At 39.0% G+C, this 26,703-nt stretch overlaps 1 protein-coding gene across 1 annotated transcript; it reads left to right on the forward strand.

Moving 5' to 3' along the window:
- Positions 1-5,680: 5,680 nt before the first annotated feature.
- On the forward strand, positions 5,681-25,408 carry PGM2 (phosphoglucomutase 2). Its single transcript, XM_061379687.1, has 14 exons — positions 5,681-5,823; positions 10,866-11,033; positions 11,862-11,968; positions 12,343-12,427; positions 13,638-13,721; positions 15,166-15,359; positions 16,327-16,516; positions 17,247-17,344; positions 19,767-19,947; positions 20,069-20,162; positions 20,932-21,061; positions 23,337-23,526; positions 24,169-24,302; positions 25,006-25,408. Exons 1-14 carry the CDS (start codon positions 5,752-5,754, stop codon positions 25,106-25,108), a joined length of 1,830 nt encoding a protein of 609 aa, XP_061235671.1. The 5' UTR covers positions 5,681-5,751; the 3' UTR covers positions 25,109-25,408.
- The last annotated feature ends 1,295 nt before the right edge of the window (positions 25,409-26,703 follow it).

Here is a 26,703-nt window from a genome sequence, read left to right on the forward strand (position 1 = left end):
CCATTTTAAGACCTGCTATATAAAGTTTTCAGTATAGCCTTTAATGTAGTGCTTATATGGTTTCAGTAGAATTTGCTTTATCTCCTCTACCAAGAACAAATACATTACATTAGTAAGAGGCTACTTCTTTTAAATCAGATCGTTAACTGCAGATTTTTTTATTCATTTAGGAAAAGCAAGGTAGGGCATTTATTGTTATGTTTACCTTCTCCTTAGAGCAGCTTTGTAGCACAAATATGAATCTACCAACTTTCCATATTTTAGATACTACTTCCTCCATCAGTGGGACATTGGATAAATCTTTTGCACATAAGCTCAGTTTTGCTGTCACTAAAACAAATATTTAACTTGGTGTATGAAGTGTGGGGTGTAGAAAAGCATACCATGCTGGTGTTTTTTAAAGCAACCACCTTTCCGCTTGGATACTGCCATCGTGCCTCTCAGTCATGCATTTACAAGCCTGAGCATTCAGTGGGAACTGCTGCAGGTTCAGCACTTTTGAGAAACAGCTTACTTAGAAGTCTAATGTTGGATTTAGAAGCTTAACATTTTTGGGAAACTTGTCTATAATCCCCATAGCTTACTGTTGTTGAGGCAAATACCTATCCAGTATATTGATGCTGCAACCACTTCAGATTTTTTTTACTTCCATTCTGAACAACTAATTCTGGTAAAGGAATACTTTTTGTAACTTGGGGCAAGAGAACTGTCAGAATCACTCTCAACTCCATTTCTGTGACAAAACTGTGTTGCCTTAATCAAGTTGTAGGCTTAGTAAGTCTACCTAGGTATCCAGAAATCTAACTAACAAGGGAAGAAAGTTTAATTACAACAGAACTGAAGAACGTATATAAAAATAGTCTACTCCACTCACTATTTTCATAAAGGAATCGGGCCAAAATAGTCTGTGCGTATTACTCTTTAATTCTGTGGAACCAAAACATTAAATACATCATTTTTGTCACAGTGTAATTTTTGAATCATTTGGTGAGTTCAAGATCATTTATTTATTAGTCAGGCTATTTTTATTTTTCACTAAAACTTGCATTTTGGGGCTTTAAAAGTGAAGCACCATCTAAGAGAAGGGCAGCAATCCAAAATACACTTGAAAAGAACTGGCATTAACTCTAACTTTGTTCTGTCTGTTGAACAAATGCAAGTAAATTCATCCTTGAACCTGGAAACTGGGTGCTGTCTAGAACAAGACAGAAAAAGCACATTTTAGTTGTTCAGCTTCCACAGGATTTGGGAACTGCCAGAGATCAGGAGTTTATGCTAAACAGTGGAAATTGGAAGACTTTTAGTTGTGAACAAGGGGCTTACAATAAACAATGGAGAAAAATTTCCAAGAGGAAATGTAAAATAACATGACACATTCTTGCATTAGCTGGTAGATGACAGAAGTAGAGAACAAATACTAAAATTCAAGCCAGGAATACAATATCCAGTACATCCTTCCTTCTCTTCCCCTGCTTCCCCCTAACCTCTCATCGGGTTACAAGAACAGTGCTTTATTTAGGGCAACATCCTCTTCTGAGGGCTGTATGTGCTTTTTGAACTGTGCAGTGTGCGCCACTGTTTGCCAGTCAGTCTGTGCTATGCAATCAAAACTTCCTTTTCTCCTGCCTCCCACTGGTATTTCAAGCTAGTGATGCAAGTAGAAACTAGTAACACCCCTTGAAATTTTCAGACTGTATTGTATGCGTATGCGTACTTAAAGTGTATGCACTTTAAGTTCGGAGAACCAAGGGCTACCTTTAACTTGGTAGTAGTAATATCCTATAATCATTAATCCTTTCCTTTGTGTCTGTAGGTACCACAAGTATTAATTGCTATGTCCCAATTGGCAGTAAGTGGAGAATGATTATGAACTGAAGGCATACTGAAAATGGGGGAACTGGGCAGAAGAGTTTAAATGTAATATCTGCATATATAACAAGAAAACATTATTGACTGTGATACTCACTTTCTGTTAGCATTTCACAGATTTTCTGTGTAGCTGTACCACAGTAATGTAGAAGTCAGCAATGTCCTCCTTGCGAGAATATACATCTCACCCATCACAGAATCACAGACTGACTGAGGTTGGAGGAGACCTCTGGAGTATGCTATAGTATGCCACATGGAAAGGTTCTTTAGGAAGTGTCTTTTTACGATGCCTATGAAATTTCAAGATAACATAGTTAAGGCCAAGTAGTCTGTCACTTAAACAGCTTCCGATTTTTGTTAGCTCTTTGGCAGAATTCATCAGCTGACACCAGCTTCCTGAATAAATGTGCCTTTTATTCTGCCACACACCAAACTCATCCATTACCTGAAGAACCATATGTAATATTTAATTATTTGTGCTGAACCTATGTGACACATTGAAAATGCAAGGCATTGCTGGCACTTCTAACTTGCCAATACTATCTGTATTTCAGGTGTTAATTGAAACACTGAATCTGACAAATTGGTATGTGGGCACTGAGAAAATATGTCTACATTGAACTACTAACATATTGTCTCATCTCTTGCCTTTGCACTGCCCTTATTCCTCTGGCATGCATAGGAATGCAAAGCCTTGCTCGCACCTTGTTGAGCACCACCAGAAGAGGACAAAAAAATTATCTGCCAGTAATACTTGTTTCTCTTTTCTTCCTTCTATTTTCTGTCTTTGATTTTCTTCCAGTGATGAATGACACCCTTCAGTATGAAAGCTGGGACAAAGAAGTACCTTACAAAGTGCAACACATAGCCTTCCTTGGCAGCTTACAACCAAGTGACAACCAAAAAAAATATATGTACACAGATATATGAATGCTCTTTCATATAAAGATAGAGATAGAGAGAGAGGGAGAGAAATAGATAGATAGATAGATAGATAGATAGATAGATAGATAGATGGATAGATTAGATAGATAGATAGATAGATAGATAGATAGATAGATAGATAGATAGATAGATGATAGATAGATGATAGATAGACAGACATATAGATAGATAGCAGTACAGATATATTAAACTTCTCATCAGCCAGAAAAGTAGCATCAAATATATAACTTACTAAAATGCTACAATTACTGACAATTACAGAAATCACATGCTGTTTGGACTTGGGAATGATTTGTTTGTGTCTTTAGATTGAGTTGAAATTTAAACTTTAAATCTCTTTCAGGATTTCTCTTCTGTTGTAGTTATACTGCTCCTAGAGAGCAATCTGTAGTAGTAACATCTGCTGCACCAGCAGAAGACCCAGGGGGTTAAAAATTCTCCAAATGATTGCAGACTGATTCCTAGTCTTCTGACTAGTCAACCTGAGGCACTCTGGAGAAAGTGTTCCTGTCTGCTGCCACTCCACTTGAGTCAATAGGGGTACTTTGGCAGGGTGCTTTGCAAAGTCAACATCTTAGTGGCTTATATTGTTATTCACTTACACAAATGCTGGGCTTTTTTTCTGTGATTACTTCTGTCCAGCCTTTGAGAAGCATGGCAGAAGTTCATTGACATGGCCCCTTCCTCATTTGCCTCATCCTTTAAACATGGGGCAAAAGGGATGCTCTGGTTGTTCCCATTGAATCACTGTTCAAAAGAGCCTGGATAGCTATATCCCTTGTGGGAGTTTGATTCAGGACGTGGTAGTACTGGCAGGCTACTCTCCTGGCTCCAGAGTGTCTGCTTCTCCTCTGGTACTGCACCTTCCCAGTGACCTCATCCAGGGATTTTCCCCCCACCTTGGCCTGTCCTGCAGGGTCAAGCAGGGAAATCCCAGTCACTCCCGTAGCTCTCTGCATTTATGCAGCTCTGATCTAGCTCAGCTGCTAGCTAGAAGCTCGAGCAATTAGATTGCTGTTTCCCTTAGTACTTTACGAGGTTGATGCCATATATCTTGTTATGCAAGAGTGAGAGTTCAGTGTTCTCTGGATTGTACTTCTGCCAGAAAAGTAAGAAGTCAAAATGGTCAAAGGGGCATCCTCAGGGGACTGCAGCCAAAACCTGAGCTAAGTTATTGAACTGTTTAAAGAGCAACAGCTTGGCAGCTCACACTTCCCTCAAAGGCACTATGCTATAAACCAGAGCGATTAATCAATGCAGCTTTGGCTGCTCCTTAGCCCTGGCAGGAGGAGCACAGTCAGCCTCCTGAAGTGAAACTCAGTTACCTTTTTATTTTCTTACTTTTTTCAGTTTTGCAGCTGACAGCAGATCTGTGTCGAGGCAAGGAGATGCAGAGCCAGAGATGCTGCTGATGAAGAGTCAGTGCCCTTCTGCACAAGAGGCCCCAAAGTGGCCGAACAACATAATTCTGTGTCTGGTTTCTTCCTCTTCAGTTCCACTGATCTTTCATCTTAAAGCTTTTCCAGAGGAATACCTTAATAGTTATTTTTACTCATCAGTAGTGCAGGAGGAGATTCATTAACAATGATCTTCGCAAGCTATGTGTACCATTTCTCCTTTACATGCATTCTGGTAACATATTAATGACTTCTGAAGGTTTTCAAATACCCTACAAGTCATTATTTCTATGAAAATTTACACAATTAGTACTCATTATTCTACTCGTCATGCATACCAATAATAGGTGGTTTAGTGTATAAATGAAAACACGTAGAAATAACATGTTTCACCTGATAACAGTGAGCAGTTCCAACTTGAAAGGGTGTAGTATATAGAATGTTTGTTGATGTTGACAGACAAAAAGCGTTCTTCAACACAAATCACATATTCACAATACTGAACAAGTTCTTAGGAATGGGATTTTTAGCCCCCCAAAGTGGGAATGGAGTCAGCCAACTTCTCACAGTACCAAATAGGAATCATCCAGGATTTTTCTCGGTATTCCTTCTGCAGGGACTGGCATGTGAGGCCAGGCTGCTGCCACTCACTCAGGATTAGCAGAAGTAGAGTGCTCTGATTGTGACTTCCATAAAGAACTTCCTATAGTTGGATGGTTGGCAACTGAAGGAGAAACAGAGGTCACATCATGTTCTAAGGTTTGAGACTAAACACTAAAAAAATCCCAGCTACAGGTCAATTCAGTGATACATGCCCTCTTTCCCACTGCTTGCTTGTGCAGAATTCCGGCTTGTTCTAGAACATACAGGGCAGAGCAACAGAGAAAGAAAGCTGGAAAATGAATTTTTCCAGGCTGTTTCTCTCTTTGCCTCCAGGTGAATGCAGTTTGTTCATATTTTTATCATGGGAAGGATTGGCTACACTGTTAGCATGTCAATCAGACAGACACGGCTGAAAACTTTGCTTGGGTCTTGTCTTTTCCATACTCTCACACTTCAGGCAGTAAAGAGTAAATAAAGATGCCACATGCCCATCTGACGCTTAAAGATTAAGTAGGTGACTATGTATTTTGCTTAGTCTTTATCCCAAATTAGGGTTCTTCTGAGGTCATCCCTGATTTACATCGACCTTAGAAAGGAATCCATAGAGCCTCTAGCCATGAAAAGTCACTTTCAAACTACAACAGCGTTAGATCCGTCTCTGTCGCTCATGTCGAGCAGGAGGCAGCAGCTTGGTACGTGCAGACAAGCGGTGCTGTTCATCCCGCTTCTGCCGTCACCCGGCTCCCCGACCGTGGTCGCGGCGGGTGGCGCGGAGCGGCCCCGGCTCTGCTCCTGACCCCGACCTCGACCCCAGTGGGGCCAGGGCAGGCGGGCTGGGCGGAGGTGGCGCGGCCCGGCACGGCCCCGGCGGGCGGAGCGGAGCGGTCGCGCTCCGGAAGAGGGAAGGAGCGGGCGGTGGCGGTGCGGCGGCAGCAGCATGGCTGCGCGGGGCTCCGCCGGGGACGCTGCGCTGCGCAGCGCGGCCGAGCAGTGGCTGCTCTGGGACAAGGTGAGGGGCGGCGGGAGCCCTGTGCTCTCCGCGGGGCTGAGGGAGCTCCGGTCGCGCTGGGACTTGGCGGGGCAGGCGGTGGGGGCCCAGTCGTGGCAAGCGTCAGGAGGCGAGGGGCGAGCCCCAGCTTTCAAACTGTCGGTGCCTGGGAGCACGAGGGCACTTGCTGGCTCTTTCCGCTCTGCTCCCGAGCCCCATAGCAAAGGGGCTGCTCCCCTTCCCCCGTCCTCCCCTCCCGCAGTGGGGCTGCGGTTCCCGCCGCTGCTGCCGTGTCAGTTCTCGTGGCAGCCCTCTCTTCAATCTAGAGTCCCATTTAGCTGATCTGGTAAGTATCGGCGCTGTATTGAACTCCTTATTTAAAAGGGCCTGTATTGTTCCTGACCACTTCTGTTGTAGGGACGGTTGGTAGGCTTAAATTATTAAAGGGAAGAACACATCGCTGTGCTGTCTGTCTCCCGGTGTTAAAAACCTCCAGGTACCTCCCTGGTTTTGTTTACTATAATATTGTTTCCAAAAGACAGGCAGGCTTGCTTCAAAACCACCTGTTAAGTGCAGAATCCATCCTCTTCTTCCTGGTGGTGTTGCCCAGCGCTTAGTGGGCCTCACTGTTTGTAAGATAACTCCTGACTCTTCAATATTGTCCTTTCCCATGGTTCCTCTCCCTTTTTCTGCCATTGTCTGGGAACACTTTAGCATGCATTATTTCCCATCATGTTAAGGTGCTTAACATTGTAGGACTTTGTCTTCAGTGTTGGTCTTGACAGCACTATACGCAGAAGTATTTTTTTGTATTCCACATGTCTAAAGAACCATCTTGCCACAGTGCTGTTGTGGATAATACTAATGTAGTTCCTTGCTGCTGCAGTTCGCACTTGGTTCTAGGCCTTTATTCAGGATATCGGGTTTCTAGCTCTTTGTCCTTATATGTGAAATATGTTCATTTGGGTGTATTGGGGCACACAGGCCATGTCCCTCTTTGCTCCCTTCAGTGTCTGCCCTGAGCTCAACACCATACAGTGCACTCTGGGTTTTGTGCATCATGGAGGCTTGTTTGGTACAGGCTCTTATGCTTATTTCAAAATTATCAATGAAAACAGAATAATTCTTTTGTGGTTTTAGTACTTTCTCCGAGTTCTAAAGGACATCACTAGAAGTAGCTCAAGTTTGCTGTGATTCTTTATTAGGGATCATTTGAGTGGTTAACTGCTCAGTTAGCCAGCTCTGGTTTTATTAATGATAATGCACCGCCAAACCAGCCCTTTCAGAACTGCTGGTGTGTCACATCCAGTGACAATACGCTTATTGTCGTCATCTGGGGTTTTTTTCCAGTATAATTGACTTCGAGAAAACAGTCTGGTTTTAAAGGGTCTTTTATTTCCATAACTTCATAGAATCATAGAATGGTTTGGGTTGGGAAGGACTTCATGATCATATAGTTCCAAGCCCCCTGCCATGGGCAGGGACACTTTCCACCAGACCGGGTTGCTCAAACCCCCATCCAACCTGGCCTTGAACACAGCCAGGAATGGAACATTCACAGCTGCTTTGGGCAGCCTCTTGCAGTGCCTCAGCACTCTCATAATAGTTTCTTCCTTATATCTCACCTGAATCTTTCCTGTTTAAGTTTGAACCCATTACCCCTTGTCCTATCACTAGAGTCCCTGATGAAGAGTGAGTTTCTTGTTGATCAACACTTCCAAGTCCTTCTCTGCAGGGCTGCTCTGAATCTCTCCTCTGCCCAACCTGTAGCTGTGCCTGGGATTGCTCCGACCCAGGTACAGGACCTTGCACTTTGCTTGGTTAGACTTCATGAGGTTTGTGTTGGCCCACCTCTCCTGTCTTCTGTTTGACCAATTCATTTTCAGCTGGTTACTCTGATTATTTTGTGAAACCCTCTGGAAACCTCTTGTGGCATCCCTTATAGCCTCTCTACTTTTGAAAGATTAGCTCTTTGTAATGACTGTGCCTTTGACTCAGTAATAATTGACCAGTATGCAATACCCATTGCTGATTGCTCAAAACTGATGAGGTATTTTCATCTTTCAGTCACTCTTACATGTTCGTAAGAAGAATCTGATATAACCCTTGCCTATTTACTCTGACACTTAAAAAAAAAAAAAAGGTTCCTTTTTGATGTGTGGAGCCAAGTCAATATTTAATGATGATGGGTTGTGTGCTTGTTACAAAATAATAGTTTGCAAGAGCCAGCCTTTACCGCTAAAGACAGTCCTGCTGACTTAACAGGAAGTTTGTACCTGGGTGGCAATTACTGAGCTTGTTACCGGGCTGTCTTTGTCACTGTGTTCATTGCAGTGGTTTCATGTTTTTCATTCTTTCTCTTATCGGTCATAAAAGTATGGATAAGAGGTAGCTTCTGCTTTTGTCAAAAGTAAAACCTGTGTAGTGAGTAACTGTCCCTCTACTCTGACACCTTGTGGGGCCTCCTGCACTGATGAAACCTCTCTGTAACCTTCCTGCAGTGTAGATTGAAGTAAATAACTCAAGTGTTCCCAGGGGATGCTTAAGCACTGCTGGAAATTAATCCTCTATTAAATCACCTGCCCTGTATTCACAGGAATCCGTGTTACCATATTTGCATGCAATTTTATTTGAGAGTAGAAAAAGTGGAACCTGAGAGAACCAGCAAGGAAGTTAGAACACAGCACTTCATCCTTCAGATACAGTTGGGTCCGTCTTTAGTAGAGATGCTGTGAAGATTTGGGTGTGGCTTCTTCGTTCTGCTTAAAAAAGTTACTGTTTCTTTTTTCCTTAGCTGTACATATTGGTATTGTAACATTCACACAATATTGTAATATATTGAAACATTTGTTTCAATTTTAAGTTAAACAAAATGGGAACAGTTGCCCCTACAGTAAATAAAGAAAATGCAGATTCTCGGAAGAATTTATCCATAAATACAATTGTAACAGTAATTCTGGAAAAATCCCTCTGCTCTGTTAAACAGAAGGCCTGGCTTTTACCATTACTTTTTTTTGGAGGTGGGAGCAGCAGGGAACAACCCAAACAACTAAATCAATGCAGTGAAGTTTTCTGTAGCAAATGATGTGGACCTAAACTCTGAGACTTAGGCAGCTACCTGGGTAAGTACCATCATTTAACCAGATGTAGAACACTGGAGGATCCCTGTAGCTTCACAGTCAACACCAAACCAGGGTAATCCCTCTAACAACAGTAACAAAGATTTCTCTGATGAGAGCTATAGGATGTCCTCATGCCCAGCTGCCTTTCTGTACTGACATTACAGCTTCTACTCTGTCCATCTGTACAAACGTGTGCAGCATCTACCTAAAGAGATGCCTTTTTCAATGGTAAGAGGCAACTCTTGTGCAGAACACTCACGCAGAGGGGAAAAAAGGTGACCAGGCAGTGTACAAAGCCTGATGCAAAAGTTGTCATTCAGGCTTCACCCTACAAGGCGTGGCCCTCATACTGCAGCAAAAAGTTCAGGTCAACTTTTAAACAACCTAAACTCGGAAGTTACACTGACCTATATTATTCTGCAATAACATAGAATTATATTTATTACTATAGAATATAATTACTCTATAATAATACAGAATTACATTGAGCCTCCTACAAGGAAGTATCAGGTACCATGTTCTTGGACTGGTAGTTCTTAACCTGGAAATCAGTAATTATGGAGTACCTCATTGCTTATTGCATCTGGGAAGCTGCCTTTTTAAATTATTTATCTTATTCTGTGTTACACAGTTTGCTCATTAGCACCAAAGGCTCTTTAGCTTTTGAGAATTTATTTAAACTATGGTGTTTGTCCAGTAGCAGGTGCACAGGTCAGTGATTAGGGCACCCTGGTTTCAGTTTGGTGTGCAGAATGCTTACACCTTTGTGTGCAGGCTGACTCACATGCCTACTGCTGTGCGTGTTCTGCAGCATTTTCTGGAGCTGAAGAAAATACCTTTTTTCCTTTTTTTTTTTTTTTTTGTTTGTTTGTTTGTTTTGTTTGCACTGTATGTATACCTGAATCATCCAATAAATAGTATAGTCTGTGACCTTGATTTGAAGTCAAAGCTTGAGTCTGTTTGGATATGGTAGTCTTTGTACTCCAGTGTAAAGTGTGTGCAAACATGTGATGAGTAACTTGCAGAGGATGCTGCCTCTCCACATAACCATGTTGCCTAGTGCCTGGAGTGTGCCATCTGTCCTCTTGGCTCATCAGTTTTCAAAGATCAAACACTAAACTTCACAGATCCCGTGTTACTGAGATTGAGTTGTTGCAGCGTAGGTATTACAGGACTTTACTAATTCCTAATTTTGAAAAACAGAGAGTTGATAATGATAAAGAGTTGAAACAAGCAATATATCAAGAAAAACTGTGACACTTGGAAACTGCTCACTCTTTGCAAGCAGTCCGATGTGGCCTTTTCCTTACCACTCGCACACTCATTCTGTTTAAGAATTCAGCTGCAATTTCTGAGCTTTGATCTCAAGGGTTATGCTTATTTTTACAAGCATTGCCCATAAGTATATTGCAAATTATCATCTTTATCTTCTGATGCATCTGCTTTAGCTCCCCTGGTGTCAGCCGGTCTTTGGGCAAGGTGATGATTTTATTTTTTACACTCTACTTTAGTGCTTTGGAACTACCAAATATTTCTTAATCATCAACTTAACTTACTTTCTTATATGTTTAGAGTAGTTCTTCTGTTGTGATGACACTTCTCTGAACTGTAAATGTGCTTTTTTTATTTGGTTTTGTTTTGGTTTTAAAACCAGAAAATATTAAAATAGACATCCTGGAAATCTTTTCAGATTCCAAAATGTGATATATATTCTGCTGTGAAGGCACTTCAGGAGCTAAATCAAAAATAAGTAATACTTGACTTCAAATTAGGAAGATGTAGTAGGAGTTCTGGTGTTCCTGAAGTGGTGTGTGATGCTTTGATACTGAAATAACCCAGTACAAACATTGGGAAAGAAAGCCAGTTCTGTTAAGAAGCTTAAGGGTGTTAAAAACAACCAAAGCAAATCTTTTTTGGAATATCTGAATTTTGTATCTACAGAATCCCAGAACTTCTGCAACAGTGAAGCAACTGCTTGCTGAAGGAAATGCCGGAGAGCTGCAGAAATACTTTGGCTCGCGGATGGAGTTTGGCACAGCCGGGCTCAGAGCTGCCATGGGAGCAGGGATTTCCCATATGAATGACTTGACTATTATCCAGACAACCCAGGTACTGTGTTCAGCACTTCATCTCACTTAACTGGTTGTATATACAAATGGGAGAGCCTCATTTAGGACAAGCAAATGGGTATTATATGGAAGTACAAGTTTTTTACTATTCCTCCATTTTTAAAAAAATGTTAATTAGTAGCTAAGGAAGTGCTGATCTCTGAAAACAAGTAGGGATAAGCTTTAAACCATTAGAAGAAGTTATTTTCCATCGTTGATTTGCAATTGAATTTATACACAGGTACACTTAAGCTCAAGTGGATCAGTTAGTCCTGATGGACTATAGATAAAACCCCAAAGGTAGCCAGCATTTGGCTAAGCTTTGTGTATGTTGGATGTATAAAGTTACATAAATGCAGAGAAGCTATATGTATATATGCAAGTCCTAAAGTAGATCTGCTTGGAGAGAGCTTAAAAAAATCCCAAAACCTTAAATTACTGCAGCCCAGAGTGGTGGCGTATCACGTCCTAAATATGTGCCATTGTTAAGGGCGAGGTTCAGTTTAAAACTGATGGATTTGAGCTTAAAAACTGAAATACTGGTCAGTTGTCCTCTTCCTCGTCTGACATCTATCACAGCTAATCATGTCATTTGTTTCTGGAATTGGTTCTGGACTTGAATGCTGTACAGCTTCACTATATTGATTTGAAGGGTTTTGATATTTCTTCGTATTTTGTGATCCTAGGAAAACTGAATCCCAATCGAGTTCACTGAGATGTTATGCGTGCTCACGTTTTTAAGATATCAGCGTCTTAGCAATCATCTTAATGCAGCAATGAATTAAATGTTCAGGTTGAGTTGATGAGGTGGGTTTGCTATTGTCTCCAGGGATTTTGCAGATACCTTGAGAAGAATTTCAGTGACCTGAAAAAAAGAGGAGTTGTGATTGGTTTTGATGCTCGGGCGCATCTTTCCAGCGGAGGGAGTAGCAAAAGGTACCTTTTAGCTTTTAAGTATTGTGTAGATGTCTTGTGTGATCCATTATGACTTTATGTCTGCTTCAACAGTATTTTCTCTTTCTGGAGAGTGAATTAAGGTGACGGCTTTATAGTACTTTTATATTCTGTCAATGCCAAAGCAGTTCTTGGGAGTTACGCTTTGTCTATTGGGAATAGTGAGGGAACACATTTTAAATTGGGTATGTATAATAGTTATTTATGTAGGGGTTTGTTTGGTTTGGGTTGCTTTTGGTTATTGTAGTTGGTTTTTTTTTTAATTGGGGAAGGGTTTGTGGGAGGGAAGCTGTGAATTCTAGGAATCCAGTTGGTGAGAAAATGAATCTATTTCCCTGGCATCTTTACTTCTTTAGGTTTGCAAGACTTGCTGCTAATACCTTCATCAGCCAAGGAGTTCCAGTTTATCTCTTCTCAGATATAATACCAACTCCTTTTGTGGTAGGTTCCCCTAACATATCTTTTTATATACCAAAAGTTCTGTCAGGTGTCTTGCATTACTTACATTTAAAAAAACCAGACATACCACTTTACTTTTTAAGATCTCTCTGCAGTTAGTCTTCTGTTTATTTAGCTGTATTTAGTTTACAATATCCACAGCAAGAGCAGGAAGAAGCTTAGTGGGATGTCAGTGACACTGGGACGTGTTTCTCTTCATTCCTGCTTTCCCGCAGATTTCTTGTAAAAGACATCTCATTGTTTCTAGATTGCTGTGGACTCTGAAGCCTGAAACATGTACGCATATTTCAGTTTGGATGGTTCTTTATTTTTATTGTCATTTGGGGGGGGTATTGAATCCAAAGTAGACTTTTTAGATAGCTACTACAGGTTGGAGTTCAGTGGTGTGGCTCCGGGAGGGCTGTTGAATGCGTCCGCATTTTCACCATCACATCACTAGGTGTCAGTCCTCTAGAGCAATAAAGAAAACCTCTACCTTTGCACTAAAGGAAGTTTCTCCTATTTATTACCAGTTACTCCAGCAAGTGCTGCAAAGAGAACACAGCAGGATGAAGGCTTTGTATGCAGCCGTCCTGTACTGATACAAATTTTGGTAGATTTAGGGTCAGATTCTTCATAGTGCAGCTGAAAGCATTGTTGCAAGAACTGCAGTTGATTGTATTTGCTATTAAAGATCCAGGACTTGAACTGGACCTGTTGTCACAAATAATGCTTTATTTTTAAGTCGCTCCATCTGTTTTGGATTAATTTATAAGAGCTCTCTCCAGAACAGTTTTCCTCTCAACCACAATGGAGTAATTGCTCCATGGACTGCTCTCAAAATATAGCATGCACGAGACTGCTTCCACTCTATACAGACTTCTGTCATTACCCCAACAAAATTTACATTCTACAGTAGGCAACACATGCACTCAGTTTCCTTCTATAAAAACACTACTCTAAAGATCTACAAAGTGTCTGAAACAACACTGAGAATGTGCAAATGGGAAGATGCACATGAAAAGGCAAGGGCTAAAGTTGTGCCCTGTGTGGTGGAGCAAGTTCTGCTTAGCATCTGCTTTAGAGAGTCAGTCTGTAGGACTCACACGCTGGCTTTCTCTTCACTCAGCAGTATGGAAGTATTGCATATGGATGAGAATAAATAATACAGTATTTTGCACATTTCAGTTCAGATAACTTTCTCTTGTTACAGCCATACACAGTAACTCGTCTGAACCTTTGTGCTGGAATTATGGTTACGGCTTCCCATAATCCAAAACAAGATAATGGTTACAAGGTATTCCTATATGATCTATTTTCTGGTTTATTTCAAACATTTTTTTTCCATGTAGAGACACCAGTACTATTATGTATAGTTTCTATCATGGTATAGAACAAATTAGATTACAGTTTGATCTCTTCTAGATGTATGTATGTAAAGCTAGTAGTATGCTTCACTAATAATTAAAATCTTAGCTCTAAAAAGCAGGAAGGTGAGCATACTTTGGAACACTTTACAATATTAACTGACCTCTTTTCAAAAGCACTAATAATTTCTCCAATTCGTGATTTAAAAGTATCTCTTTCATTTGACAAACCCAGAAAATTAAAAATACATGAAACCTGATAAGTTGCTTGCACAAAATGTTTTGAATAAATTCCATTGATTTTTTTGTACATTTTTCTTTTGCTTAATTATTACTGTGACTTTTTTTCTATAACAGAAACCTGCTTTCCACTGAAAACAAAAACATGTCTGCATTGCCTCTCTGCCAGTCACCCCATAGCTTGACTGGTCATATACAAACTATTTCCAAAACTAAAAAATGGAATTTGGGGTACCTTTTTTGTCTTCTTAATAGAAAAACAAGGCATTAGCAGGGATGATTTCTTGCTGTCCCTCCTTCTAGAACTTTGTGTCTTTTTAAAATTGATTTTTTTTTTGTTAATATTTCATGTATTGATCATGATAACTTCTTTGGGTGTTTTATCAAATGCTCTTTTAATCAACTTAATTTTTTCTTAATGCTTTTTTATCTGGGCTACATATGTGCATGGTCCAGGTGCTGTTAGGTATCTGTCCTTAAACTTGTGGTCTGTAAGCCACCAGTAGGAGAAAGTGTGCAAACAACTGTCAAAAAGTAAAACATAATAAGTATATCTCTTCCTGGATGTGCAAACAGTCAACAAAAAGCAAAAGACCACAAGGACTGAAGGTCCTGAAACTTAGCTGTATTTGTGCTTGCTGTTGTGGCAACACTGCTGCTGTATGCAGCTGCAAAGTTTTTGTGTCTTTCTCCTTGTCGTGGTTTAAGCCCAGCTGAACCCAGGACACTCCTTAATTCTTTACTTTTGTACACTTTCTCTTCTTAAGAATTCTATTATCTAATGATAATACCTCAAAATCTGGGAGAAAGTATATGGCATAGCCTGGGCAAGTTATCAATCCCAAGGTGAGCAGACAGATTGATACTTGAGTCTTCTCAGTAAATGAGCTGGGTCTTGTTTTGTGTTTCATTTTGGATTTGGATATCTTCTGATAAAATTAAGCAGCTTTTTTTATAGAACAAAAATGGGATGTGAGAGAGATCACCGAGCATATGAACAGGGAAATATTCTGGCTATACTTAAGCTAATTTACTGCAATACCCTACCAAATGCAGTGCACCTTAGAAACAAAAAAAATTACCAAATTATCCTACAGTGTCAATGACCAAATACTCACTCTATTTATTATTTAGGTTTACTGGGAAAATGGTGCTCAGATCATTTCTCCTCATGACAAAGGAATTTCTCAGGCTATTGAGGAGAACCAAGAGCCATGGCCTCAGGCTTGGGATGACAAACTGATTGACAGCAGCCTGCTACTTCATGATCCATATGCCATGGTCAATAAGGAGTATTTCAAAGACATACAGAAACAGTGCTTTCACAGGTAACTGGTTTTAACTCCATTAAGAATACTGGATTTTCCATCTAGTACTTCAGTGAGGCAGTTTAAATTGATGGAAGTCAGGGCAGCTGTGATCCTGACATTCTTTCTTTGCCTCTCAGCACTGGCAGCTGTGGGATGATGTAGTAAGCCATTTCATAAAGCTGGTCTGGCAGATGTCTAACCCAGCAACGTGAGCCATTAGTTTCTGATTATATCATCTCCCTGTATTCACATGGCCAGGCATCAACCAAACGCCACAGCAAGACTGTGGCCATCTTGTGCAGATGGGCTTCAGCTGACAGTAATCGTCCAGCAACCTTAAAATGGGCTTTTAAGGTAGATGGTGAACTTGGCTGTTAAGCCAGTTCTGGCAGGAGGTCTTGCTCTGTCGTTCTAACTTTGCATGTGCTCCTGGTGGCCTTGGGCACCTTCCACAAGCCTTTTCCTGTCACTTCCTCCACAAAGTCAAATGGTTGTTTCTTTTTGTGATTAGCATGTAGAATTGGTTTATGTATTAGATAACCTGCAATGTGTTAGATCTGTTTATTTACCAAAATTTTAACCATCAGTAATCATATTCTCACAATTGCCAAAGACAAAGTAAGAATTGCTAGAAAGTTAGGAATATGAGAAAAATTATGCTGCTTTTTCAGAATAGGAGTTAAATGTCTCCTTACGGGTTTATATGCCAGAGATGGAGATGAAAAGTCTTACTGGTCAGTTGAGTATAGAGTGTACAACATAACTTATCCCAGAGATTTTCACATAGCAGGATATTAGATATCAAGAATGACTTATTGCTAAAAAATGAGACTAAGCCAATTCACATGCCATTACCTTTAAAACTTGACCTCCTTTAATTTATGTTTGAGAGACAGAATACTGAGTCATCTGTCTCTGAACATAGTGAATTTTATGTATAATATCCTTCCATATCCAAGTTTACTGTTAATCTGTTTCATTTCAGGAATATAAACAAGGAAACAAACCTGAAATTTGTTCATACTTCTGTACATGGCGTAGGTCATAAATTTGTGCAGTTGGCCTTCAAGGCATTTGACCTCAGCCCTCCTTTTGCTGTTCCGGAGCAGAAGGATCCTGATCCAGAATTTCCCACAGTGAAGTATCCAAATCCAGAAGAAGGCAAAGGTGTTCTGGTAAATAAATACCTTTTTTTTTTTTTTTTTTTTTTTAAAAAGAAAAAAAAAAAAGAAAGAAAAAGAGTTGCAATGTCTTTCAAGCAGTGTTTCCTTTCTTCCAGAAGTTATGGCTAAAAATATTCATGGAAGGACTATTTTGTTTCTGTTTTCATAGCCTTACCTTTAGTGACCAGTTAGCTGGAACCCTTTCATTGAAATGAGTAACTTTTGAACCACCAGTCAGGTAGTAATCAGCTATAACTTCAAACTACTTTGTCCTGTTCTGTATCAAAATGAGCAGCATCTGCACAGAGAACTAAGTGATACAATTCTTTTTAAAAATAAAATAATAAAAAAAAAAAAACTCTTTCACAGTTGGTTTTGGAAGGCTTTTACAGTTTACATCTGAAATACAATGACCAAACTTCTATGATACAACACCGGTAGCAGGAGAAGTTTTCACAGGTGGTTAGAAATCCTGCTACAAGTATTTCCGCTACACTTTGTTATTAAAGGGTCCTGTTGAATTGAAACAATGTTTGGCTCAGGCTGCAGAAATGGAATGATGTACCTGAAGTTAAATACCCCTGACTCTGCTCTACTGCTACCAGGCTCAGAGTTTATTTTTTGTAGAGACGGATCATGATTTGGGGTTTTTGAGATTAAATAAATTGGGAAAATAATTTAAAACCTGTAAAAGTAGAAATAATTATCTGGGAGTATTAACACTTGCTTACCACTTTTCCAGACATTGTCTTTTGCTTTGGCTGAAAAAGATGGGGCAAAAATCATTCTAGCAAATGATCCTGATGCTGATCGACTTGCAGTGGCAGAGAAACAAGAGAGGTATGGTAATAAAGAAACCATTTATATTTTTAACTTAAAGGCTAGGCTCATTTGGGGGATTCTCGTTACCAGTGTTGCAAAAGAAGATGGAAGAGTCACAGTAGTTGTTTTTGGACTAAGACCACACAGAAATATGAGAGGACTGTATGAAGCAGACCACAGTGGGAGCTGTAAATGAAATAATGGTTAATATTAGACACTGTACAAATAAATATTGAATAGTTGATATGCTGTAATTGAGGCATGCACAGAAGCATGTGAATTGCTGTGACTGTGCTAGACATTACTAAAGGTGGGTTTTCAGTTATCGTTCAGTTTTCATTCATGCTATGTTTATTAAATAATAACTTGAATATTCAGGAGAAACTTTATAAAATAGGGAACATCCCTGTTATTTATGTGAGTTCCTTCTTTCCCAAATGCTGTTAGACCAAACATTTTACTAATTATTAGGTGATTTGGGCCCCTTTTGCTCGGTTGTAGACTTTTATACATGATGTTATGTACTGCATTTCACCTTGAGCTTTATTAGTGTTTGGCACTTCTCAGTGCCAAATGAGTATAGTACCCTTGCCTTTAAGGACCAGCTATATATGAATTGTTTATCTATGTATATCCTGTCAAAGAATGGGATCAAAGAAGGTAAACTTGCTCAAACAAGGGATTTTCACATTTTTTTCAGCTGAATATACACTGTAACCTGTAGTTCTTGACCTAATATTGCCATCCCCTTGTGTCACGCTCCCAGTATCTTCTGCTTCTACAATTGTTTGCATTTCTGTTTTGTGGTTAATTTAATGAATGAAAATAAGCTGAAGTATGCAGTTGGTATCATATCTACAAATAGTGGTGTTTCTCTTTTCTCTTCCTTGGCAAAGCAGAAACTAATCTGAGCAGTTGGAAACCATAAGTCTTTAATAAATGGAAACGTCAAGATTTTAAGCTCAGAGAGGAGCAGAACAAAAATCTGCTGCTGGGCCTGGAGCAGAAATAGTGTAAATGAGTTCCCTGTGCATGAAAGCCAGAAAAGAGATATGAAGTCATGACAACAGTCCTGGCTAGCCAAGGGATGAGATGGGTGCCTGCTCACCTCAGTGATTGTGGATGATGCAAATATTTGAATCTGTGCCAGTTACACAAATTCCAAAAACCCAGTAAAAGGAGACAGTGCAAATGTCAGTTTTGCTCACAAGATAATCTTGTTTGGTCTTCTAGCAGCTTCAAAGGTGGCAGTGCTTTCTTTGGGGGTTTGGAGAGCTTTTTTTCAACTCATTAGCCTCACAGCATGAACTAAGTAGGCTTCTCTGCCTTTAGAAGAAGGCCTAATTGGTAGTCTCTCCTGCATGTTGGGCAGTGTTAGGTGGAATTTTTTGTGGTTTAATGTTTTTGACCTCTGCCAGCCTCAGTTAGCAATTCAGCATTGAGGAAAAGGCACAAAAAGCTTCAGTTTATGCTAGTTATTATGGGTTTAAGCAAGAATGCAAAATCATTTGTGCTTTTTGTCTAAAAACATAGAGCTATCTGACACCTGAAGAGGGGGTGCTAGTTTATGTATCACCATTTAGAGCACAGTGCTCTCACTCTGCTACCTCTTTGCTGTTTAGCCAGTCTTAGTTGTCTCCTGTCAGTCCCATGTCCTCACATTCCTGCTGTAGCTGTTCATACACTAATTGAATATTAATATAGGCTTCTACAGTATCTGTATACTTCTTCTTTGACAGAAACTCCTGCTAGAGCACCCTATCTCAGCGCTCTTACACTAAGTTGTCGCTGTGCAATGCTTTGTGCCTGTTGGCATCAATAAATGCAGGAGACTGAGTCTGCTCCTCTTTCACAACAGGTACTGTTTCTGTAGGTCTTGGTTTTTGTCAGTTTGGCAGTGTCTTTGTCCCCTTTTATGACTGGGAATTTTTGGGCAATTTCAACAGCTGTATTTCCCTTTTACTTCCAGTTTTTCTTATTTCTAGCAACATGTCAATGTTAATCTTTTTCACCCATTTGAGATTTTTTCCAGTCTTCTCAATGACAAATTTATGTGTTTATGATTAAATAGGAAGTATTTGTCACTGATTCAACTAAAAGTATTGATCACTTGAGAATTCTGTTTTCGTGTCTCTGTGCTTTGTCTTACCGATTTTATAATTTGTTTGCTGCATATATTTGTTTTACTTAAAACCTGATGGAAACATCATTGTTTCATCTTTGGATAAACTCAAAAGCTGGTTCGTATGATGGAGAATTTTGGGGGAAGGAATTTTTTTGTTTGTTCATAATGAGCATAATATATCTTGTTACTGTAGCTTGGAATTCACATGTGCTTTATTTGTTACTATTTGCATATGGAAGAACCAATAGATTTTTTCCCCCCACCTGCAGAGTCATCCTTTGAATCCATGTGTTTTCTATTCTTTTTCCCCTTCAGTGGTGAATGGAAAGTGTTTTCTGGAAATGAGCTGGGAGCTCTTCTAGGCTGGTGGATCTTCACCTGCTGGAAAAATAACAACAGGGATACCCGTGCCATTAAAGATGTCTACATGTTATCCAGCACTGTTTCTTCCAAAATCCTGAGAGCAATCGCACTGAAGGAAGGTTTTCACTTTGAGGTAAGCAACAGTTACACATTATTCCATGTTCTTTTATTTGCTTTCCTATACAGTGTCATATCTTTGTAAAACTTTGTTTTTATTTTTAATGCCTTTTTTTCTTTTCTGCTTACTGCCATAGGAAACCCTCACAGGTTTCAAGTGGATGGGCAACCGTGCCAAACAGCTCATGGACCAAGGAAAAGCTGTTCTTTTCGCGTTTGAGGAAGCTATAGGTAAGAAACAAAATATTATGTTCTGGTACCTTGTAAAATAGTGGAAGTAGGACTACTGCAAAAAATGGCAGTGTAAAGGTGTCCTCAACACAATGGGTGTATTTCCAGTGAGTAAATTATAATCATCCATTTGTCTGATTAATATTACTAGTTTTAATCCTTTGTGTCTCTGTTAAGCACTGAGTATGACAATGTGGGCTAGATGTATGTATTTTCAGTAGCATAGTTATGTAGACTTGGGCTGCAAATTCTGCACAAGCTATTTAAAAAACCCCAAACAAAACACATTTTTCAGACTTCAGCTATATTTACCTGACAGTTTGAAGCTAAGCTTAAATGAGAATAAACTAAAGTAAAATCTCCTCCAAGTTGTACTTGTAAACTGGAAAACCATGAATAAAAGCTATGAATTCATGCAAATGAAATTGTAAAGCTATAAAGCTACTTCTTGAGTATCTCAGTACCTGAAAACCAGGGAAAATGTGACTGATTTCTCAGATAATTATCAGTGTTACCATATGTTACCATGTAAGGGCAATCACATTTGAGACCATGTGACCTACTTGCTTTTTACTTGCAGTGTGGCATTTCTCCTTCATGAGAGCTCCAGAAGCACTCAGGAGCATCTGGCACTGATAAGATAAAAATCCATCTCTATCATGAAATTTCATTAAATATCTTGCTTATCAAAATTAACACTGATTAGAAGATAAATTTTTTCCACTTTTGGTTTAACTCTGTATTTAACTCTATAATTTTCTTTGTTTAGGGTATATGTGCTGTCCTGCTGTTCTGGACAAAGATGGTGTCAGTGCTGCTGTGATAACAGCGGAGATGGCTAGCTTTTTGGCAACCAGAAATCTGTCTTTGTCTCAGCAGCTGAAAGCTGTCTATGATGAGTGAGTTCAATTAGAATTGTTTAATTTTCAAATTTTCTCCATTCCACGTACTGTGGTTAATAGGGACTCAATGGCAACCTATAGTATATGAAAAAATAAAAATTGGGTTATTGTACTATAGTACCCATCTAGAAAGCAGTCCTGCCTCATGGGCGTGAATACATTCATGACTTCATTTTGTGTCATTTTAAGGCATTTTAAAACTAACATTACCTTACTAATTCCCCATTAGTTAATGAGATTTTTGTGGTATTTATGTTTGCTTATCTGAAAGGTTTTTCACTTCTGAGAAGTTCTGCTCTTGGGTCCTTTTACAGAAGATTGGCCTGGGTTTTGGCTAGCAGTATTGCTATGTGGTAGAAAGCATAGTGCCTCTTGCTGCTTAAATGTGCCAGATGCACAAAAATGTTGATGGCAGAATGGGTCTAAGCAGCTCTGGCATATTCATGATACTCATAGAAGCCAGCTTGCTCTGTCCTGCTTGCAGGGCAACTTCTGATTAAATTAATTCTAGTTGGCTCTAAGGTTAGGCTTTTTTTGAGATTATTCCAGTTTTTTGTTTTATTTTATGTATGTTTCTTGGTTTTGGTTTGGTCATTTTGGTGGTTTTTATTATTATTAATAGTATACATTGGTTGCTGGTTGTTCTTTCTGCTCCTGAATACTGGAATTTGAGCTGATTGCTCCAAAGTGCTGTGACTGGCCATAGCTATTGGCTATATACAGCTGGGTAACCCTCTGAGAGGTTTTAATCTGGGGCACTACTTTTTTTTTCTTTCACGTGTTCAAAGACCTACAGAAGTAAGTTGTGGGATTTATCAACTATTGTACATGGCAGAAGTTTAGGTGGGCTCAAGAAGCAGTAGTATAAGTGCATGGAAGAGGAATTCATGCCTAGAGCTGCACATATAGCATCTGAAGTTAGAATTCTCTCAATCAGTAGTAGCTGGAAGTGTATTTTCAAAGAATTATCCTTCTCTGGCCCATGCCTATGTTTTACTTTCTTTTTTTTTTAAATACTCATTCAATAAACACCTGCTTCAGGTTGCCCTCAGAAGATTTCCCTGAGTGGAACTTAGCTGTGCTGCTGTGTACACAGCCACTGGAGAGGATTCTCAAAGTCAGAGCCTATTTAGCATAAAAGCAGTCTGTAGATGCACCTCAGAGTAAGATGTCACTGTGCATAGTCACTCTTTTTGGAAATGCTAAAGATATAGGGAAGGATACAAATCTTCCTTATTAAATTGATGTTTGGTAACTAGAACTGGAGGGGGGATTCTTGTTTTGTTTGGGGGAGGCTTTGTTTTGTGTGTGTTTGATTTTCATTTGTGGGTAGTATAATGTTGCAGTTTTCTGCTCCTTGCTACTTCATATTTGTCAGATTTGTCTTGTGAGTTGCTGTTGAAGCAGAAGAAACTGTTCTGTGTTTTGCAGTTATAAACAGGAGATCTCAAAGAAGAAAATGCAGATCACGGAAAGGACACAGTCCTAGCAGGCTCATCAGTTCTTTAAGTTATAGGACAGGTTTTGTTAATTCCCTTGCTGGATTCTCAAGACTGACTTACCAACTACAGACCGTCCATTTTGCTACAAACATGACCCCATTTAAGGAATCTTTCAGGTTTCTAACAGGAACATCCTAGTATTAACGAAAGATTCTGTCCTTCAGACATTTCCTGGCATCTTGTAAACAAATGAAGTGTTGATCTTCATCTCACTTAAACAACCAGTCCAGGCTTGTATCCCTTTCAACAGCGTGCTGTTTTGAAAAGTCAGTATGAGCAGGTCATTTGTGTTTGACACTGATTCTGCATCATATTACCTGGCAGCAAACAGATAAGGTAAAAAACCAATGTTCAGAACAATTTGGTTAAGTAAAGATGTTTTAACGAGAGAGCAGCTTCTGAGGTGTGACTAGAGAAGACAGTCTGGAATTTGTTTTACTCAGAAAAGGTCAAGTGAAGTCCAGTCAAAGAAGCTATTTAGATGTAGTGTTCTCATATGGTGATTATATCTTTCCGAGGAAGTAATGACTTTTTTTTTTCTAATTTGTAATCATTGAAAGGAAAAGTGTCTGCACAGAAGTTTCTTTGAAGCATGCAAATTAGGACAATTAAGCTGTCAAGGCCTTTTTAAGATTGAAAGTGAGAGAACTGATGCTACAGTTGGGTAACCATGAGAAAAGATTCTTGCTTTATAGAAAGTTGTATAATGTGCATGGTGTACAACTCTATGAACACTGTTTCTTCCATTCATTTGTATTGTGTCTTCACAGATATGGCTTCCATATTACCAAAGCTTCATACTTCATCTGCCATGATCCAAAAGTTATTCAACAGCTTTTTGACAATCTTAGAAATTTTGACGGAAAAAACACCTACCCAAAATCTTGTGGTAGATTTAAAGTTTCTGGAATAAGGGATCTAACTACTGGGTATGACAGCAGTCAGCCAGATCAAAAGGCTGTAGGTATATTTTTTTGATTGTATGTAAATCATAGAAATATGTATATACACATAGATAAAAATTTCTATGGAGAAACACTCTAAACCTTATGTGATATCCTGAGTCTTAAAATGAGTTAGATTGGGGATGATTGCTTTGCCCTGGTGAGAGGAAATGAAGGTTTGGGTGGAGGGAGGGATGGTTTTTTTTGTTTGGTTTTGTGGTATTTTTTGTCTCCAGGGTGACAGACTGTCCAGGGAGGTAGGAGAATCTTGCTGTCTTGCTACAGCAATCTTGCATAATTTTCTTCAGTTAAACTGTCTACTGAGATGTGGCTTTGGGTTCTTTAGTTTTGCACAGTTTATGTTTCTTTTCCTCCTGGAAAATGCCATTATAGAGCAATTTCTATCTGCAGTAAAAATATTGACTAGATTGAAATGAGCTACCTAGCAGCATTGTACTGCAACCAGATTCTAGGTTGATGATAAGGCTGTCATTTGCCTGTTGTGGGTTCAAGACCATAATGATGAAAACAGAACAAAGCTTAACTTTACATGATCCTTTAGCTGTATTATACAACGTCAAGTCATGGGTTTTGTCTTGAATTCATTATTTATAGTCACTTTCCAAGCTTCTAAAACAATTATTTTTACTATTTCTAGATACTTCCCACTAGTAAAAGTAGCCAAATGATAACTTTCACTTTTGCTAATGGAGGAGTAGCCACAATGAGAACCAGTGGGACGGAACCAAAGATCAAATACTATTCAGAACTTTGTGCACCTCCTGGAAACAGGTATTGTCAGTCAATAGCAGTCAATTCTGTGTAATAGGGGTTGTGTGGCTTTTGGTATTGTTTTGATAGGGAAAGGGCTCACCATGATCAATTAATATTAGTACAGTCATTAATTTAGCAAATGTATTTGCATAAAGCTTCAATTGTAGAAAATTTGTTGATGCATTCTTGTTACTGAAATTCCTTTGAACCTGGTTTTGCATTCAGTGAAAAGTTATATAACTATACATAAAGTGTCCTAATATATTTTAAACCCTTCTGTGATTAGTAACTATATCCTTGAGTCATAGCCTTGGAAATAATATAGTCTTAAAGATAAGCAATTATTAACTTCTATAATGAAAATAATGCTGTTTCACAGATGAAAATACATCTGCAGATACTATTGCAAGTATAAAAGTTACATTTCTAAACACATATGTTTAGTAAAAAAAGATTTGAACTCAAACTGGCTGTTCTTTTTTAGATTATGTTGTAGTTTTATGTTTCTCCATAGTCTTAAGTGCCTTTACGCATGTGCTCCAGTTGGAAGTGACCATCAGTGCATCACCATAAGAAATCAAGTGTACATATTAGTATCAATAGCAAAAGTTGTCTAAAACAATGCAACAGACTTAAAAATTCCTCAGACTGAAAATATGCTTTTTTTGTTTCTCCACTGTGACACTGTGTTTCTGTATTTATGTGGATTTTGTTTTCTCAGTGATGCTGAGCAGCTGAAGAAGGAACTAGATGAATTGGTCAATGCTCTTGAAAAACACTTCTTTCAACCAGAAAAAAATAATCTTCAACGAAAGACTGAGTAAAATAGCAAAATTACTGCCTTAATTGGCTTCTGCAGCATTAGAAATGTGTTACTTAAGAAGTAAGGATTTTTAGGACCAAACATCTGAGAACCCAACTAAAAAGACTTCTGCTTTTATTGAGAGTTATTCTGGATACTCTTGTATCTAGTATTTTATTTTGGAAGGAAAGTACCTTTACTTTTGAAGGACCAAAAAATACCAATCAGTTGAACTACAAGCCTTATGAACTAAAAGTTGCAAATGTATGTCAATCAAAACTTGTTTTAATTAAATAAGTAATATCCTGATTTCTGAAATGCAGCCTCTTTTGTGGGGATTTTTATTTCTTTTCTGTGTGAGCAATCTGATCTCACTATCCAACTTTATCTAGGTTTAGATTTGCAAATAAAATTCTGTTAACAAGAAGCACTGTAAACCTGTGGTGAGACTTTGACAATCTTGGGAGAGATGTTTCAGAAATAGCGATATTTCTTGGAGATTTAGGTCCAAATGAAAAAGAAACTCATCGTGAATTTGCTGAAGATCTATCTGCTGTGGGACTATAAATCTTCTTCCAAGTTAGAGATACTAAGTGTACTAAACTGCCTTTCAATACCATGAACATATTAAGATAATGTATTTACATACAACACCTTTCTGTTGTACTTATGTACTGCAGCCTCGGAGCCTGTCACACAGTATGCTACCTTAGTGCAGAACTCTGCATGTCTAATTTAGAGCAGAAGCTTCCATTTTATTGCATGCTGTTGTCTGCACTTGCAGAGCCCAAGAGGGTTACCAGTTGAATTTAATACAAGGGTTTCCTGCATTTTCAGTACTTGTTTTACGTATCAGTGTAGGTCTAACAGCCCTAGTATTTCTTGGGTAAAGAAATCTCTTTGCCAGAACAATTTCTGCTATTCCATGGGGAATGACTAATTGCCAGACCAAGTGTATATCAAATTTAGCAAATTATTCATAAAAGAACAAACTTGCTGTTCTGTCCACAGTAAATACTAACTTACCATGCTAGCTGATGGTAAACACTGACGCCTACTTTCACCCTGCAGACTTTAGTGTATTCATTGGAGGACACAAGGAAAGGAGTAGTCCCTGCATTTTGTGGCTGTCATGTCAGTTTTTCTTGGCTGTGCAGTCAAAGGCAGTGTCTGCATCATTCATATCAAGCTCCATCTGTGTGGCATACAAAATTAACTTAAAAATAAAGTAATAGCAAGGATATTTAAGAAAGAGTATGCTGTTAATAAAATCCTAGTCCTTTCAAGTAAAAAGCTAAGATTGGCTATTAGTTTGTGCAGAAAGTGCTTGTTCAGACCCTCAACTTTTCTGTTTCCATTTATTTTGTACTAAACCAAAGATGAGATGGGTTTTTATTGATACATGTTTATTTGGTGCCTTCAATAAGACAGTCCATACTCCAAAATAGGACCCTAGGGCCTAATGAATATGGTAATAACTGTCAAGGGAATCTCAATATTGACTACAGTGCAATCAGCTTTGTCACGCAGCATGAAATTTCAGCTTATATGAGCTCCTGCTGTCCTTTCCTTCTGAAAATAAAAGCTAAGGACAAAATAAAGATCTAAAATAGCTAC

The sequence above is a fragment of the Neopsephotus bourkii genome, unplaced genomic scaffold (assembly GCF_033783945.1).
Source record: "Neopsephotus bourkii isolate Nb327-2 ecotype Australia unplaced genomic scaffold, CSIRO-AGI_Nbou_v1 NB_1780, whole genome shotgun sequence".
Taxonomy (NCBI): domain Eukaryota; kingdom Metazoa; phylum Chordata; class Aves; order Psittaciformes; family Psittacidae; genus Neopsephotus; species Neopsephotus bourkii.